The 13,894-nt window shown below is 42.7% G+C and overlaps 1 protein-coding gene across 1 annotated transcript in view; it reads left to right on the top strand.

Annotated features, from left to right (window-relative positions):
- The first annotated feature begins 3,562 nt into the window (after positions 1-3,562).
- Positions 3,563-13,894, top strand: part of MKNK1 (MAPK interacting serine/threonine kinase 1) — a 34,055-nt gene continuing 23,723 nt past the window's right edge. Inside the window, exons 1-4 of the mRNA XM_090269394.1 lie at positions 3,563-3,669; positions 5,806-5,907; positions 8,643-8,740; positions 13,440-13,519. Coding sequence (XP_090125520.1) covers positions 3,645-3,669; positions 5,806-5,907; positions 8,643-8,740; positions 13,440-13,519 — 305 coding nt within the window. The 5' untranslated portion in view covers positions 3,563-3,644. The remainder of the gene's footprint in view (positions 3,670-5,805; positions 5,908-8,642; positions 8,741-13,439; positions 13,520-13,894) is intronic.

Here is a 13,894-nt window from a genome sequence, read left to right as displayed (position 1 = left end):
ATGAGCGAGTGTGTACTGCAACTACTTGTAGTAATAGTTTTTGCTTTAACTGCTATTACACTGCCTCAGAGAAGTAACGTTCTGGGCTCTGTCTCCCCAGGCCCCTCCTGATACCTTCTCCTCTGCCTCACAATTCTCAGTCTTGGCGTGTTCCTTAAGAGGGTCCATCCCCCTTCCTTTCATTGCCTCAGTTTCCTTTCATTTTCTCAGCATCCATTTGCTTGGGGGCCTTCAGCCAGGTGATGAATGAGAAAAGAGCTGAACTGGTAATTATACTCATCAGCTTGCTCTTACCCGCTACTCCTTCTCTAGAAAGCTCTTGTGACTGAGGGAAATAAGTCTCAGAGAATGGGAAGAGGAGTAAATCATAGACCTTGAAAAGAACTCTAGAGTGGTTGGAAGAGGGACATGAGCTGAGTTAGCCGAACTGTTAGCCAGCAAAGTCTCCTTCTTAGTGGGACAACGATCATCTGATATCACATACTGATGTAGGAGCTGGTTAGTTCTCTATAGGCTCTACCAAAATATGGAGAGCAGAGCTGGTAGCTATGGGGCACTGTGGCTCATAAGACTTCATGGAGAAATGACACAGTTCTTTCAGAAGGTGGGCTTTGGGGTTAGCTCCAGGGGATATCAGTACTTGCATGTCAGGAATATCTGTTGTCTTCGTAGTCCTGCTGGGTGAGACTCCTCATCTGCTCTGTGAGTTCTCTGGGCCTCCCTGTGCAAGAGCAGGTCTGTTGTTGGGTCTGTATCTTTAACAGCTACTACACTAACAGTGCAATTAATACTTGTTGACTAACAGGTTTTACAAGAAAGGAGAACGCACATTCCTACTCTTACTTTAATGGAGAAAACAGGATAAACTTATGCTTAGGACTAGAAACACTTACTATGATTGATGATGATGATAATAGTGTGATGGTGAGATGGCATATGCTCTGCCTCTGCTTACCCCTTCAGCTGACTTGTCGTCACTCCCCGCATACTCTCTGCTCCAGCTGGCCTGAACAATTTACAGTGGTGCTCACCAGCCATTCTGCCTCCCCTTCAGGCCTTAGCACATGCTCTTCCTCTGTCTCTCTCCCTAGCCTCCACCCTGGCCAATTCCCACTCCTCTTTAAGGTACCAACTTAGTTCTCCCTGTAGTTACCAGACTGAGTTAGATGCCTCTCTTCTGCTCCACAGCACCTGATACTCCCCTCTCACAGCACTTGTCCCACTGTATTGAAATTGTTTTACATGTCAGTGGATTTAAATTTCATAACGGCAGAAACTATATCTTCTCTTGTATTCTCATTGTCTAGTACAGAACACTTAGTAGGTGTTCAGTAAATACAGTATGTGTGTAATGAATAAGTCAAGAGTGCTTTCGCTTCTAGGTTCTCTTTTGATACTCACAACAACCCTGTGATATAAGCAGCCCAGGCATTACCGTGACCTCATTTTGTACAAGACACTGATACTCAGAGAAACTAAGCAACTTGTCAAAGCTCATGCAGAGGGCTATGATTTAAACTGGCGTCTCTCAGACTTGAATTTTCAATGCCTTTTTTTTGTTGTTGTTTTTACATTTTTTCTTCTAAAAAAATAGCATTTTAAAAAGGAAAAACTAAAATAGAATTTGTTTTTCAAGATTATAAAAATATCTTCAAGGCACCAATATTCCTGAAACTATTTTTCACTAAATGTTGAACTTCAATCTAAATATGATTTATAAAATATATAGATTTTAATTTCCAATGTGCATTGGAGAAAAATTATGTATTTTATTGAAAAATAAAAAGTGACAATAGTGTAAAAATAATAAATTTTATTGTATAATTTGGGGAATATGGAATAATATAAAGAAGAAAATAAAAATCACCCCAGCAATGCAGAGAAAACTACTATAGATTAGAAATGGCCTGTACTTGAAAGAGCAGCATTGAGTTTGAATCCCAGGTAAATCACTAATTAGATGTTTGGCATTTGGTAGATAACTTAACCTCTGAGCCTCAGTTTTCTCACTTGAAGTATGGTGAAATATTTACTTTGTAGGATCATGGTAAGAGTTAAAGATAATGTCCATAAATGCCTGGCACATAGTAGGCATGCTTTCAAATTATAGTAGTATTAATATTTTTGTGTATTTTTTAACTAAACATATTTTATTGGTTAATTGATTTTGAGAAAGAAACATTGATCTGTTGTTCTACCTATTTATGCTTTCATTGGTTGATTCTTGTATGTGCCCTGACCAGGAATCAAACCCACAGCATTGGCGTATCACAATGCTCTAACCAACTGAGCTACCCTTCTGTATAGTTTTTCTTATTTGTTGTATGTGCCTACGTATGTTTTTTTTTTTTTTTGAAGCACATTGTTAGAAGGTATATCATTGAGTCCTCACAGGGTTGCTGGAAAAGGCAGGTATTATTTTTAAACCACTCTGTAGATGAGAAAACTGAGATTCTAAGAGGTAGAATAATTTGGTCTTGGTGCCGTGTCTGATACTATCTGAACCAGGACTGTCAGTTTGGTCTCCTGATGCCAAGCCCATGTGTCTTCCCTATCATCAGTGTGCTTCCTTTCCAGCTTCACCTCCACCAGTACACAAACGGTGGGCCACGGAACCCTGCCCAAGATGAAGGCAAGGGGAGGAGGCTGTGGAGGAAGTGCTAGGAGCCTCCACACCAGCTGGGTTCAGTCTGAAAAGATAACAGAAGTGCCCACTTCCTTCTCTGAAATAACAGACACATCGCCCAATCCTATAGCATGGACCATGCTTCTTGCTAGAAAGTCAAAAATCTTTTGGGTCACACTGTTCCTTCTAAGAGGAAATTTATCAGGGAATTCATAAAACTGAATAGCTTTACTCTGTTGTCTACAGGACAAAGATGTACCCAAATTTCTTTCAGTGTGCGTACTCAGTATTTAAAGGGCCTGCATGACATGCACTGTACCTAACACCTAGTGTGTGCATCATTTTATATCATTTTCATTTCAGTGCATGTTTTCTGATGGCTGACACATGTCTGACTTATAGGAGATACCGAGATGAACAGGTAACAAACAATCCTGGTCTTTAGGAACCTTGGGGAGATCTCAAGGCTATTTAAAATCAGTGCTCTAATTCAGTTTCCAGCAGGGTGTTTGGGAGCAGAGGATGGAGCCCTAACTCCTAGTTCTATGCAGTAATACCATCTATTTGAATAGTGCCTACCAGTGTTTGCACAAATCTTAACTCAGTCAGAGGGAAGGAGCCTTTTGAGATGGTTTTAATGGATGAGAAGACTTCTTAGGCCAAGAGAAGGAGTTGAGCCAAAGACCTGCTTGAATGTGGAAACTTGTCCTCTAAACAATCTTTTATCAAATGATTGCATGCATAATAAATTAAAGCCCCACAGTCCCTGCAAGTGGATCATCTGTGATAAATTAGAGTATGGACAGGCTCCAGAAAGGAAACTATCAACCCCTTGGTGAGATTATGACGCCTCTCCCTTCTCCCTCCCTTGGTGTAAACAGGGAAGCTAAGCATGTTTTTTCACTTCACTGTCTTCCTACGTTTTTTTCTTCCTAGTTTCAAAAACAACTCTCCTTCAACAAGTTCCGTTTCCAAGGAAAGTCTTAACCATTTGTCCCTTCTGGCATACCCTCTTCCAATGAAATCCATGCAGAATAGACCAGGTACTCTATCATATTTTTGTGTGTGAAGCCATAAAATCTAATATTGAGTGTACAGCAGTGCTCAGAGGTATGCTTCTTCCACAAGAGGCTCCCTCAACCCTGCTGTGGTAAAAACCAAGTATAAATTGCAGCTAACAGGGTTTTCTAGCTAGAGTTGTATGTCTGAGCATCCCCTGTGAATTATGCTGCGAGCCCTCTTGCTGCTCCTTCATTGCCTGCCTGTTGGCTGTTTTGCTTGTCCTTAGGCCTTCCATCAGAGTGTGGGCGGGGGATGGAGAAAGAGAAGTGAAACCAAAATCTGTCCACGCTGCATTTGGCTTACAGTGCTGGTGAGAAAATAGATGAGAACAAGGGTTGACATTGGACTGCATGCAGAGGCAGAGCCAGAGGGACAATGGTCCCTCCTTCTCAGCCTGCTGTCTGACTGGTCAGTGCCCTCTCCCTGAGCTCCTAAAGATGAATGACCCTGTATTTTGTAGCTGTAAAATTTCTATGTTGAGCAGCTTTTTTCCTTTAATATACCTTGAAGAGGGTAGATATTTGGGTGCTGATATTTAATTTTTTGAATTCATAGCATGTTGCACAAGATACATCTTGTGCTTGAAGCTGTTGTCTTGAGCAATATTTTGAGATTCTCTGTGGATTCCTTTTATCCATGTGCTTATCTGTTCTGTAAAGTATAATTGAAAATCTGCTGTCATTAGATCCTAAAAATGGAAGGAAGAATGCACCTAAATTGAGCTGTCAGACACTGGCTGCCTAACCATGCTTTCTAGATTGTGATGTTGTAAAGGGCCATCATTCTGTTTGCTTTCTCCTGATGGCTGTTGTGTACTTGCTTCTGAGAACAGCACAGAAGACGAGCATTGGCTCTAATCAATCTTCCTGAGCAGACTTGCCATTTCTCTGATCGTGTTCAGCTGGGGTCCTCTGAGAAGAGACTGGGCTTTTTCCCTTAGTGGGCAAAGAGCCAGCTTCCATTTCAAAATCTCTTAGAAAAAAAAACCCAACAACCCAGAGCCTGTGTTTATTGAAGGTTGGTCTAAAAGTCTCTCACACTGCATGCCCCATCAGCACTTCAGTGCCTCTATTTTAGAAGGATGTAAAGATTTAATCACCCTGGTGGGGATTTAGACCTCGAGACTTCAGAGAAATCTTATTATTTCTAACTGCAGGCAAAGAGTATTAAGGCTTCACTCTGGATCAGGGGCATGACATGTTCTATAAGTAATTTATCTTTACCAGGATAAGGCCCTGCTAGAGTGTCTTGGAAACAGTACTGTGATTGGGTACTGGTTCATTATTCCTCCTTTTCTCTTTCCCCTTCTCAGTCTTCTGCTTATTCTTTCTGTCCCTGCTTTTTCCTGCCCAACCTGTCTGGTATTCAAATATCTGCCTCCCAAATCTTCCTTTTAACAAGAGGCACGATGTGCTTGCCAGTGAGAGAAAATAATGCTTTTGCAATGAATAACCTCATCCCAAAGCCTGATGTAGACCTGTCAACTGCAGACTTCTGAATAAACCCTACCTGCATCCTCTCAAATAAGGAACAGAGGAGGGAAAAGTAAGCCCTGGCTCCATAGGCACTGATCTGTGCTCTTAGACAGGACATAATCTAACCCTTAAACCCGTCCCCTGCTCTATTGTTCCTTCACAGAGGCAGTCTCCACTGAAGGCCTGTTGAATCCCTGTGCACATCCCCACAGGGATGCTACTAACCATGATTTCATTTGCATGGACCCCTCCCAACCTCACCCTCCTTCCTTTTCTCATGCTGAGGTGGGAGGATGTCACAGGTGGGATTCTGCTTATGGATTCATTGTTCTGTGTGGGGAATATAATTTTCGACTGGTGGTGGATCTAATTTCATGTGCTAATGAGCATGGTTAAAGCAGACTTCTTCTATCCTCTTTTAATCTAGCCTGAGTTTTTCCCATAGTTAATGATCTCCAATGATGGTTTTGCCTTTTGTTTTGCCCCCTGGGTCAAAACAAATCAATATTTCTCACAGATACTTAAAAACCATCAGTGTAAAGCTCCTGGGTCTCCCCTTACCTCCCTGTTTTCCTTCTGGGTGAACTTATAGCTTGATCCGTACAGTGATATTTCCCTTGTATCTCCTCTTTCCCCCGCCAGAGATGGGCAGCAGTGAACCCCTTCCCATTGCAGAAGGCGACACAAGGAAGAAGAAGAAACGGAAGGCCCGGGCTGCTGACTTTCTGCCCGGAAAGTTTGAAGGTTGGTGATACAACTCTCTTAGATCAGGGTCTGTGGCGCCCCAAGCATGGGAGGAGCATCCTGAAAGCCCATCGGTCTAGATCACAGGATCTGTGTCATCTGAGAGCCAGCTCATGGTTATGTGTGTGATAGGAATGAAAGGTTGGAGTGCCAGAGTCTACACAAAGGAGAGAAAGAGAAAGAGAGAGAGAGCAGAGATGGGAGAAGCCCCTGGACGATGCAGCACAGGCCTCCTCTGAATGGTCAAGGGACAGAAAGACCAATCTGTCAGTTGTACATAAAGTGAGATTGCCTGGTGTGTTTCAGCCCCTTTCAGATGGGATCCTTCTCTCAGCTATTCCTGGAAGGGCTGCTGAAAGGTCGAACAACCATGTAAAAGGAAGAGAGGGCCATAGCTGCCAATGAAACTTCCATCTTCTATACGAAGAGAACTTGATGCCAAGAGATTGCAGCTACTTGTGCTGTATGAGTTTGACACCATTTTAAGAGTGAACATTGTGTGAGGCACCAGGCGCAGTGCTGGTCTCTTGTCACTGGGCAGGTGATGGGATGAAGTGGATCGTTGGACACTTCTGCAAAGGACTAAAAGGATCAGTAGTAGCTACTCCCAGGAGTGGCATAGCCCATCATCTATTTTGTTTCTTTTGTGAAACTTGAAACAGCTTCGCCTCATGGTTCCTCCTTCCAATATTGCAGACACACTAATGAATTGATTGTTTTGTAGAGCAGCTCTAGTAACAAGCCATTTTTATGTGCCAGAAATATTAGACTTCCAACCACCAACCTATTCTGACATGTGTAAAAGGCTAAGGCTAAAGTGCCCATTATGAGTAAAGCATATTATTTAAAATACTTACAAACAAAAAATTGTGTTCTTTTAAAAAAAATTTTATTGAATTTGTTAGGGTGACATTGGTTAATAAAATTGTATAGGTTTCAACTATACAATTCTATAGTACATCATCTGTATGTTGTTTTGTGTGTTCACCATCCAAAGTCAAATTTCTTTCTGTCACCATTTATTCCCCCTTTTACCCTCTTCTACCTCCCCCTACCCACCATTCCCTCTGATAATCACCATACTGTTGTGTCTATGAGGTGTATTTTTTTTTTTCTTAATCCCTCCACCTTTTTCACCCAACACCCTAAGCCCCCTAAGCTCCCTCCCCTTGGACAGCTACCATTCTATTTTCTGTATCTATGAGTCTTTTTGTATGTTGTTTATTTTGTTCATTAGATTCCACATATTAGTGAAATCATATGATATTTGCCGTTCTCTGACTGGCTTATTTCACTTAGCATAGTACTCTCCAGGTCCATCCATGCTGTTGCAAAAGGTAAAGTTTCTTTTCTACAGGTGAGTAGTATTCCGTTGTGTAAATGTCCCACAGCTCTTTTATGCACTCATCTACTGATAGGCACTTGGGCTGCTTCCATATCTTGGCGATTATAAATAATGCCGCAGTGCACATAGGGATACAACAGTGTTTATTCTTAAACAGCTGCAAGACCAAACTGGTGAAACCAAGAATGTACTTAATGTGGGGGTTTTGTCTGTTTATTTTTAACTCAAACAGTAGGTGTGTGTCTATGGGGTGGAAGGGGTAAGGAGAGAAGGGACAGACAAAAGCCCCAACGTTTTTAATATAGTTTCCAAATCAACAGGTCTTGCTCTTTCAATGAACATAAGAATATTTCCTGTTATTCAGGGGTGGCTGGTGCAATTATAGGGCTTCTCATGACTCAGAGTGATAAAATACAATTTCATGGTTAAAAAGTATTCTGCTCAGTCTGTGGGTTTAAGTGCTAGGCTGCCTCAGGAGGAAAAAGTTGAGGAATGGAGGTCAAGGGAGAAGGAGGTCAGCTCAACAGAGGCCATGGTGGAGCTGTGGCTGCCTCTATAAGGGGCTCAGTGAGCATATGCTATTTGTGAGCTTGGGTAGGTCACCTGAAAGTTCTTTCAACCGAGGCCTATTATTCTGTTGGAACCACTCTGACCCAGCACCCTAAACCTCGAGGCATCCATTTAATTTATGTCTGCCTCCTTTTTCCTGTGGGTGACTTCTGAAAACTTCTCAAAAACCTCCAATGAGTTTCTTTGTGTGTGGTATAAAATAAAACAGTGCTTTATCCCCCTTTTTATCACCAAGGCCTAGCACAGAGCTGGGCACCTGGTAGGTGTTCAGCAAATGAGTAAATGAATGCTTGGTGTCCATTCATACTCTACCCCTGCTATACGGATCCCCCAGATTCCCTGAACAGATACAACCTTTCCCTTTCCTGGCTTCTGTTTACTGCATCTTGTCTCTCTATGATAGTGCTTCCCACTGTCTGATTTATTCTGGGGTGAACTGTGTACACGTCTGTCTTCCCCATTGGACTGTGACCCTCAAAGCGCAGGGAGTATATTTTATTCCTCGCTCTGCCTCTCTGATGAGTCTAATATGCTATCTGCCACATCATAGGTGCTCAGGAAGTAGGTGTGCCGGACTGAAACCCTTTCACTGACCTCATTTCTAAAGCAGGACAGGATGCCTTCAATGTGGGCTGGTTGTTGAGAAACTAAATCCTGAGACAGCTGGGAGAGCTAATGGTCGTCCTCGTCACTGTGCTGTGGAGCCATCGTGTGCCTGTGTTGTCATACAAAGGAAACTGAGTGACAGAAGCTCTTCCTTCCATCTTAACTTATAAAGGGTAACTCATCTTGTTATTCCTCTCATCCATTTCATCTCTAGATATGTACAAGCTGACCTCTGAATTGCTTGGAGAGGGAGCCTATGCCAAAGTTCAAGGTGCCGTGAGCCTGCAGAATGGCAAAGAGTATGCTGTCAAAGTGAGTCTAATCTGGATACCAGGCTTTACTTTGCAATAGGCAGTCCTAAACCAAATAAATTTTATATTCCCCAATACAGTGGCTCTATAAGAATTGGGGTTCCGAAGCTGTATCTGCTGCATTCAAATGCTGGTTTCTCTACTTGTTGTGTAACATTAGGCAAGTTATTTAACCTCTCTGTTCTCCAGTTTCCTCATCTGTAACATAGATATAATAAACAGAACCTACACAGTATTTTTGTGAGGATTAAATAAGTTAATGTGTGTAAAGTGCTTTAGAACATTACCTAGCTCAGAGTAAGCTACTTCTTATTAATCTGACAAATGAGGTTAGCTTCAGGGAAGACAAACAGATTTGGAGTTAGATGACCTACCTGAATTTCTGTTTTAACAAACTACTATTTGACTTTGGGAAAGTCATTGAACCTCTTTGAGCCTCAGTTCCCAGGTCTCTAAAAAGAAGATAATAATATCTGTCCTTCCTGTCTCATGGATTCGTTATGAAGATGAAAATAAAAATGAACTGCTATTAGTAGAAACATTTTACAAAGTACAAAGTGCTCTAAAGTGATGTACAGCATCACGATGATGAGGACGAAGCATCAGCTGTGGGGCAGGAGAGGTGGCTTCTAGCTGTGTGACCTTGGAGTGGCTTATTTCACCCCTCTGTGCTTCCATTTACTGACTTCTAGTGGGAGAAGAGATGGATCTAGAGCAGTGCTTCTCCAAGTGTGGTCCCTGCACCAGAGTCTTTGTATTTTTACCAAGTTTCCAAGTGATTCTAATACCCACCAAAGTTTGAGAACCACTGATCTAGAAACAAGGTCTTATTAAATCCAAGGGGGCAATTCAAACTTAATTCAAATCATCTGAGCCACCATGTCTAATCACTGCCTCATATGGGCAAACCCAACCAAATTGACTCCTGAATCAAGTGTTTTTTTAACCAACTGGCCATAGTCCTAGCTATGGATTTATAAAGTAGAACACTTCTGCTAAGCCATGTTTCTTTTTGCCTGGTGTATTGCTATATATGGTAACAAAAGCACTACCTCATTTCCTTTTTGGAAACAGATAAGTACAAATTACAAGTAATTTTTTAAAAATATGCCTTAAATGTGGTAAAAACTACAAATATCAATTGGTTTTCAAAGGTCTGACTATAGTTATGGATGATAGACCTATTTCTTCAAAGTTGGATCACAAGAGGAAAACCAGGCCCTTCCTTCATGTCCCCTGGCATCTTTGGGCAAAGATGGACCCAATTCTTGGATTTCAGAAGTTCTGCCGATGTCTCATGTCTCCCCAGTTATTTGAAAACTCCCCAGAGATGGGCTGCTTCTCCCAGCGTGGCTCCACAATACTTGGTTTTATTAGGGCTTTCCCTACTAGCATCCAACTGATAAATACTAGAGTCTCGAGACTTCCAGCCAAGATGGAGGCCTAGACAGACATACTGGGTCTCCCTCCACAACTAAGAAGGAATGCAACTACCTCAAAACTAAAGACAACCAGAAGTTCCAGAAAATCAAGCTGCATGGAAGTTCAACAAACAAAGATATAAAGAAGAAATACTCATCCAGACAGGTAGGAGGGGTGGAGCCAGGGCTGAGAGGACGCAGTGTAGTGCCGGCGGTGCTGGCGGTGGCAGCAGCAGGTCAGCGGAAAGCGTGGTCACATGTTTTAAAAAGTGGGGAGGGACACCTGGGGAGCGTTTCCAGCTCCTGACCAGACCACGCAGCTCACAATCACAGCGCCAGGGAAAATCAAGCCTCATTGCTTCTGACTGTGCAAACCAGTGGGGGTTGCGGTGGAAGAAGAAACTGCCAATCTCTCAGCAGAGTCCACTTGTTTAAAGGGTCCCCACGGTCCTGGAACATCCACAGACCCACCCACTCTGGGAATGACAGCCAGGACAACAGCTAGAGAGGCACCAGTCCCATATGGAAGTGGGAGAAGTGCCTGGAAAAGGGGAAAATGCTGAGCAAGAGGCATTGTTTCCTCTTTGACCCCTCCCCCACATACAGCGCCACAACGTGGTGAAACGGGTTGCCCTGTTCTGACGAATACCTAAAGCTCTGCCCCTTACAACGTAACAGGAGTGACAGCTCTACCTAAGACACAGAGGCAAACAAACACAGAAGCCTGTCAAGATGAGGAGACAGAAAAGTATGGCCCAAAAAAGGGAACAGACCAAGGTTCCAGTGAGAGAACTAAGTGATGAGGAGATAGCCAACCTAACAGACACAGAGTTCAAAACACTTGTGATAAAGATGCTCACAGGTTTGACTGATATGCTTAAGTATGGCAGACACATAAGGGAAGAAGTGAAGGCTATGCTAAGTGAAACAAAGGAAAATTCACACAAAACCAATAGTGAAGGGAAGGAAACCAGGGTTCAAATCAATTATTTGGAACGTAAAGAAGGAAAAAACAGTCAACTAGTACATAATGAGGAAACAAGAATTGAAAAATACGAGGCGAGGCTTAGGAACCTCTGGGACAACTTTAAGTGTGCCAACATCCGAATCATAAGGGTGCCAGAAGGAGAAGAGGAAGAGCAAGAAATCGAAAGTTTATGTGAGAAAATAATGAGGAAAACTACCCAAATTTGGTGAAGGAAATAGACATACAAGTCCAGGAAGCACAGAGAGTCCCAAACAAGCTAGACCCAAAGAGGACCACACCAAAACACATTATAAATAAAATGCCAAAGGTGAAAGATAAAAAGAGAATCTTAAAAGCAGCAAGAGAAAAACAGTTACCTACAAAGGGGTGCCTATAAATCAGCTGATTTCTCAAAAGAAACTTTGCAGGCAAGAAGGGACTGGCAAGAAGTATTCAATGTGATGAAGAGCAAGGACCTACAACCTAGATCACTCTATCCAGCAAAGCTATCATTAAGAATGGAAGGGCAGATAAAGTGCTCCTCAGACAAGGTAAAGCTAAAGAAGTTCATTATCACCAAGCCATTATTATATGAAATGTTAAAGGGATTTATTTAAGAAAAAGAATATTAAAACTATGAACACTAAAATGACAATTGACAACTATCAACAACTGAATCTAAAAAATAAAAACAAAACCCAACTAAGCAAACCAGAATAGGAACAGCATCATAGGTATGGGGATCATTTGGAGGGTTATCAGCTGGGAGAGGGAAGAGGGAGAAATGGGGAAATGGTGCAGGGATTAAGAACCATAATTGGTTGGTAAAAAAACAGACAGGGGGTAGCTAAGAATAATATAGGAAAGGGTGAAGCCAAAGAACTTATATGCACAAGCCATGGACATGAACTAAGGGGAGTGGGATTGCTGGAGGGAAGGGTAGTACTGGGCAGAGGGGAGCAAAGGGAAAAAAATTGGGACTACTATAACAACATAATCAATGAAATATACTTTTAAAAAATACTAGAGTCTCAGGGTGGGAATAGAATTTCAAGATAATCTAGTTGTGAATTTCCTCTATAACTCCTCAAATAGTTGAACCCTGTTCTGCTCCCCTGTTACCTCCTCGGAGAAAATTATACCGTTGCTGGATAGCTTGCCTGCTAGAAAGTTCTTTCTGACTTTGATCTGAAATGTTTGGTGAATGAACAGGTTGAATAGCTTCTGTGCCCCAGCAGAAAATGGGTCCAGAGGTTTACTAACAGACATGGACTTATTTAGAAAATTAGCATTGATCATCAATGTTTGTGCTGCCACATATTGGAGAGGTTTGTAGTACTCTACCCAGCATTTTTGGAATGAAGGAACAGGATGTCATCGTCTGCTGCCCACTCGTCAAGTGGGGCCGTAAAGCAGAGCTGGCTCTGCAGAACGCTTGCCCACAGGCTCTACTTGACACAATTTAGAGCTCTGGATGGGTCCCTAGACACATTCAGTCATCCAGTCCCTGTGTAAACCACCTGCTTATCTGTTGGCTCACCTGTTCCTTCGGTCATTACTTGCCAAGCATCTCCAAATATAGGTGGGGATGGGGAGAAGTCCACGGTATCGGAGGAGAGACAGGCCTCTAGGTTCTCTGAGAGAAGTGGTATAAACTACACACAGGTGTAGGACAGCAAGGGCTTGAGAGGTAGCTCTGGGCTTGAATTCCCGCACTGCTACCCATCATCGCTGTGGGCAAAATGCTTTACCTCTTCCTATCCTTTGGGATTGTGTTGTAAGGGTTAAGAGATTATGTACCTAAATGACTTAATACAGTGCCTGCCAAAGAGTAAATTCTCAGGAGAACCGCAGAGGTGACATCTGGGCTAGGCCTTGGAGCTAGTTCCTGTCCACAGTGCCCTTTATCCCCCTTGCTCTTCCTGTAGCACTAGGAGATCCTTCAGTAGAGCTTGTAAATTCTTAGCCAAAAGGCAGAAGAGAGGCTCTTAGGGTAAGAGCCAGGTAGAGATAGCTCTTTGTCTTGCTGCTGCCTCAGTTTCCCCTGGGCAGCTGGAAACTGCCCTCAGAGGAATCTGTCCTCCGGTGTTATGCTTGGCCAGAGGTGAACAGGCCCAGTGAGGTTGGAAAGCCCTCGGGCCAGTCTGCTGCTTTGCTGACAGAGCCACTGTGCCTGTGTCATCATGCCTGCTCTAGTCTTGTGCTTGAAACTGATTTGGGCCAAATTTGGAATTGGTTCTGTCACAGGGCTCCTGCTGGGCAGTGTTTTGAGGTCAGGTGGGTATATTTGACAGATGTTATTCTTCCCACAGATCATCGAAAAACAAGCAGGGCATAGTCGGAGTAGGGTATTTCAAGAGGTGGAGACGCTCTATCAGTGTCAAGGAAATAAGTGAGTACAATGTTGGGTTACTTGCTCCTTCTCTGGGGGGATGCTTGGCTGCAGAAAAGGAGGTTATTTCTTACCATCACCTGCCCCCAACTCTCACTCCTTCCCCCTCAACTACGTCTAACTCTTTCCATCTTTCAATGTTTAAAAAAAGAGAGGAGAAATAACAGCAGCAAAAAAAGGTATCTCCTGTTTAAGCTGACATAATATAAATATCAGCAATTCAGGCAAATTAGAGGAGTGAGAAATCTGAATTAGTGCCTGTGACACAAATGGGATTTTATTTCTGTCAAGTGCCTGTTGAAACTAGGCTCAGTTGACTGAGTGTTTCCTTGTGGAAACCTTTAGGAACATGCTTTGATTAATAGATGAGAATGA

The sequence above is a fragment of the Furipterus horrens genome, unplaced genomic scaffold (assembly GCF_987537825.1).
Source record: "Furipterus horrens unplaced genomic scaffold, mFurHor1.1.pri manual_scaffold_3, whole genome shotgun sequence".
NCBI lineage: Eukaryota > Metazoa > Chordata > Mammalia > Chiroptera > Furipteridae > Furipterus > Furipterus horrens.
The sequence above is the reverse complement of the archived record's forward strand: the minus strand, read 5'-3'. Positions and strand labels throughout refer to the sequence as shown.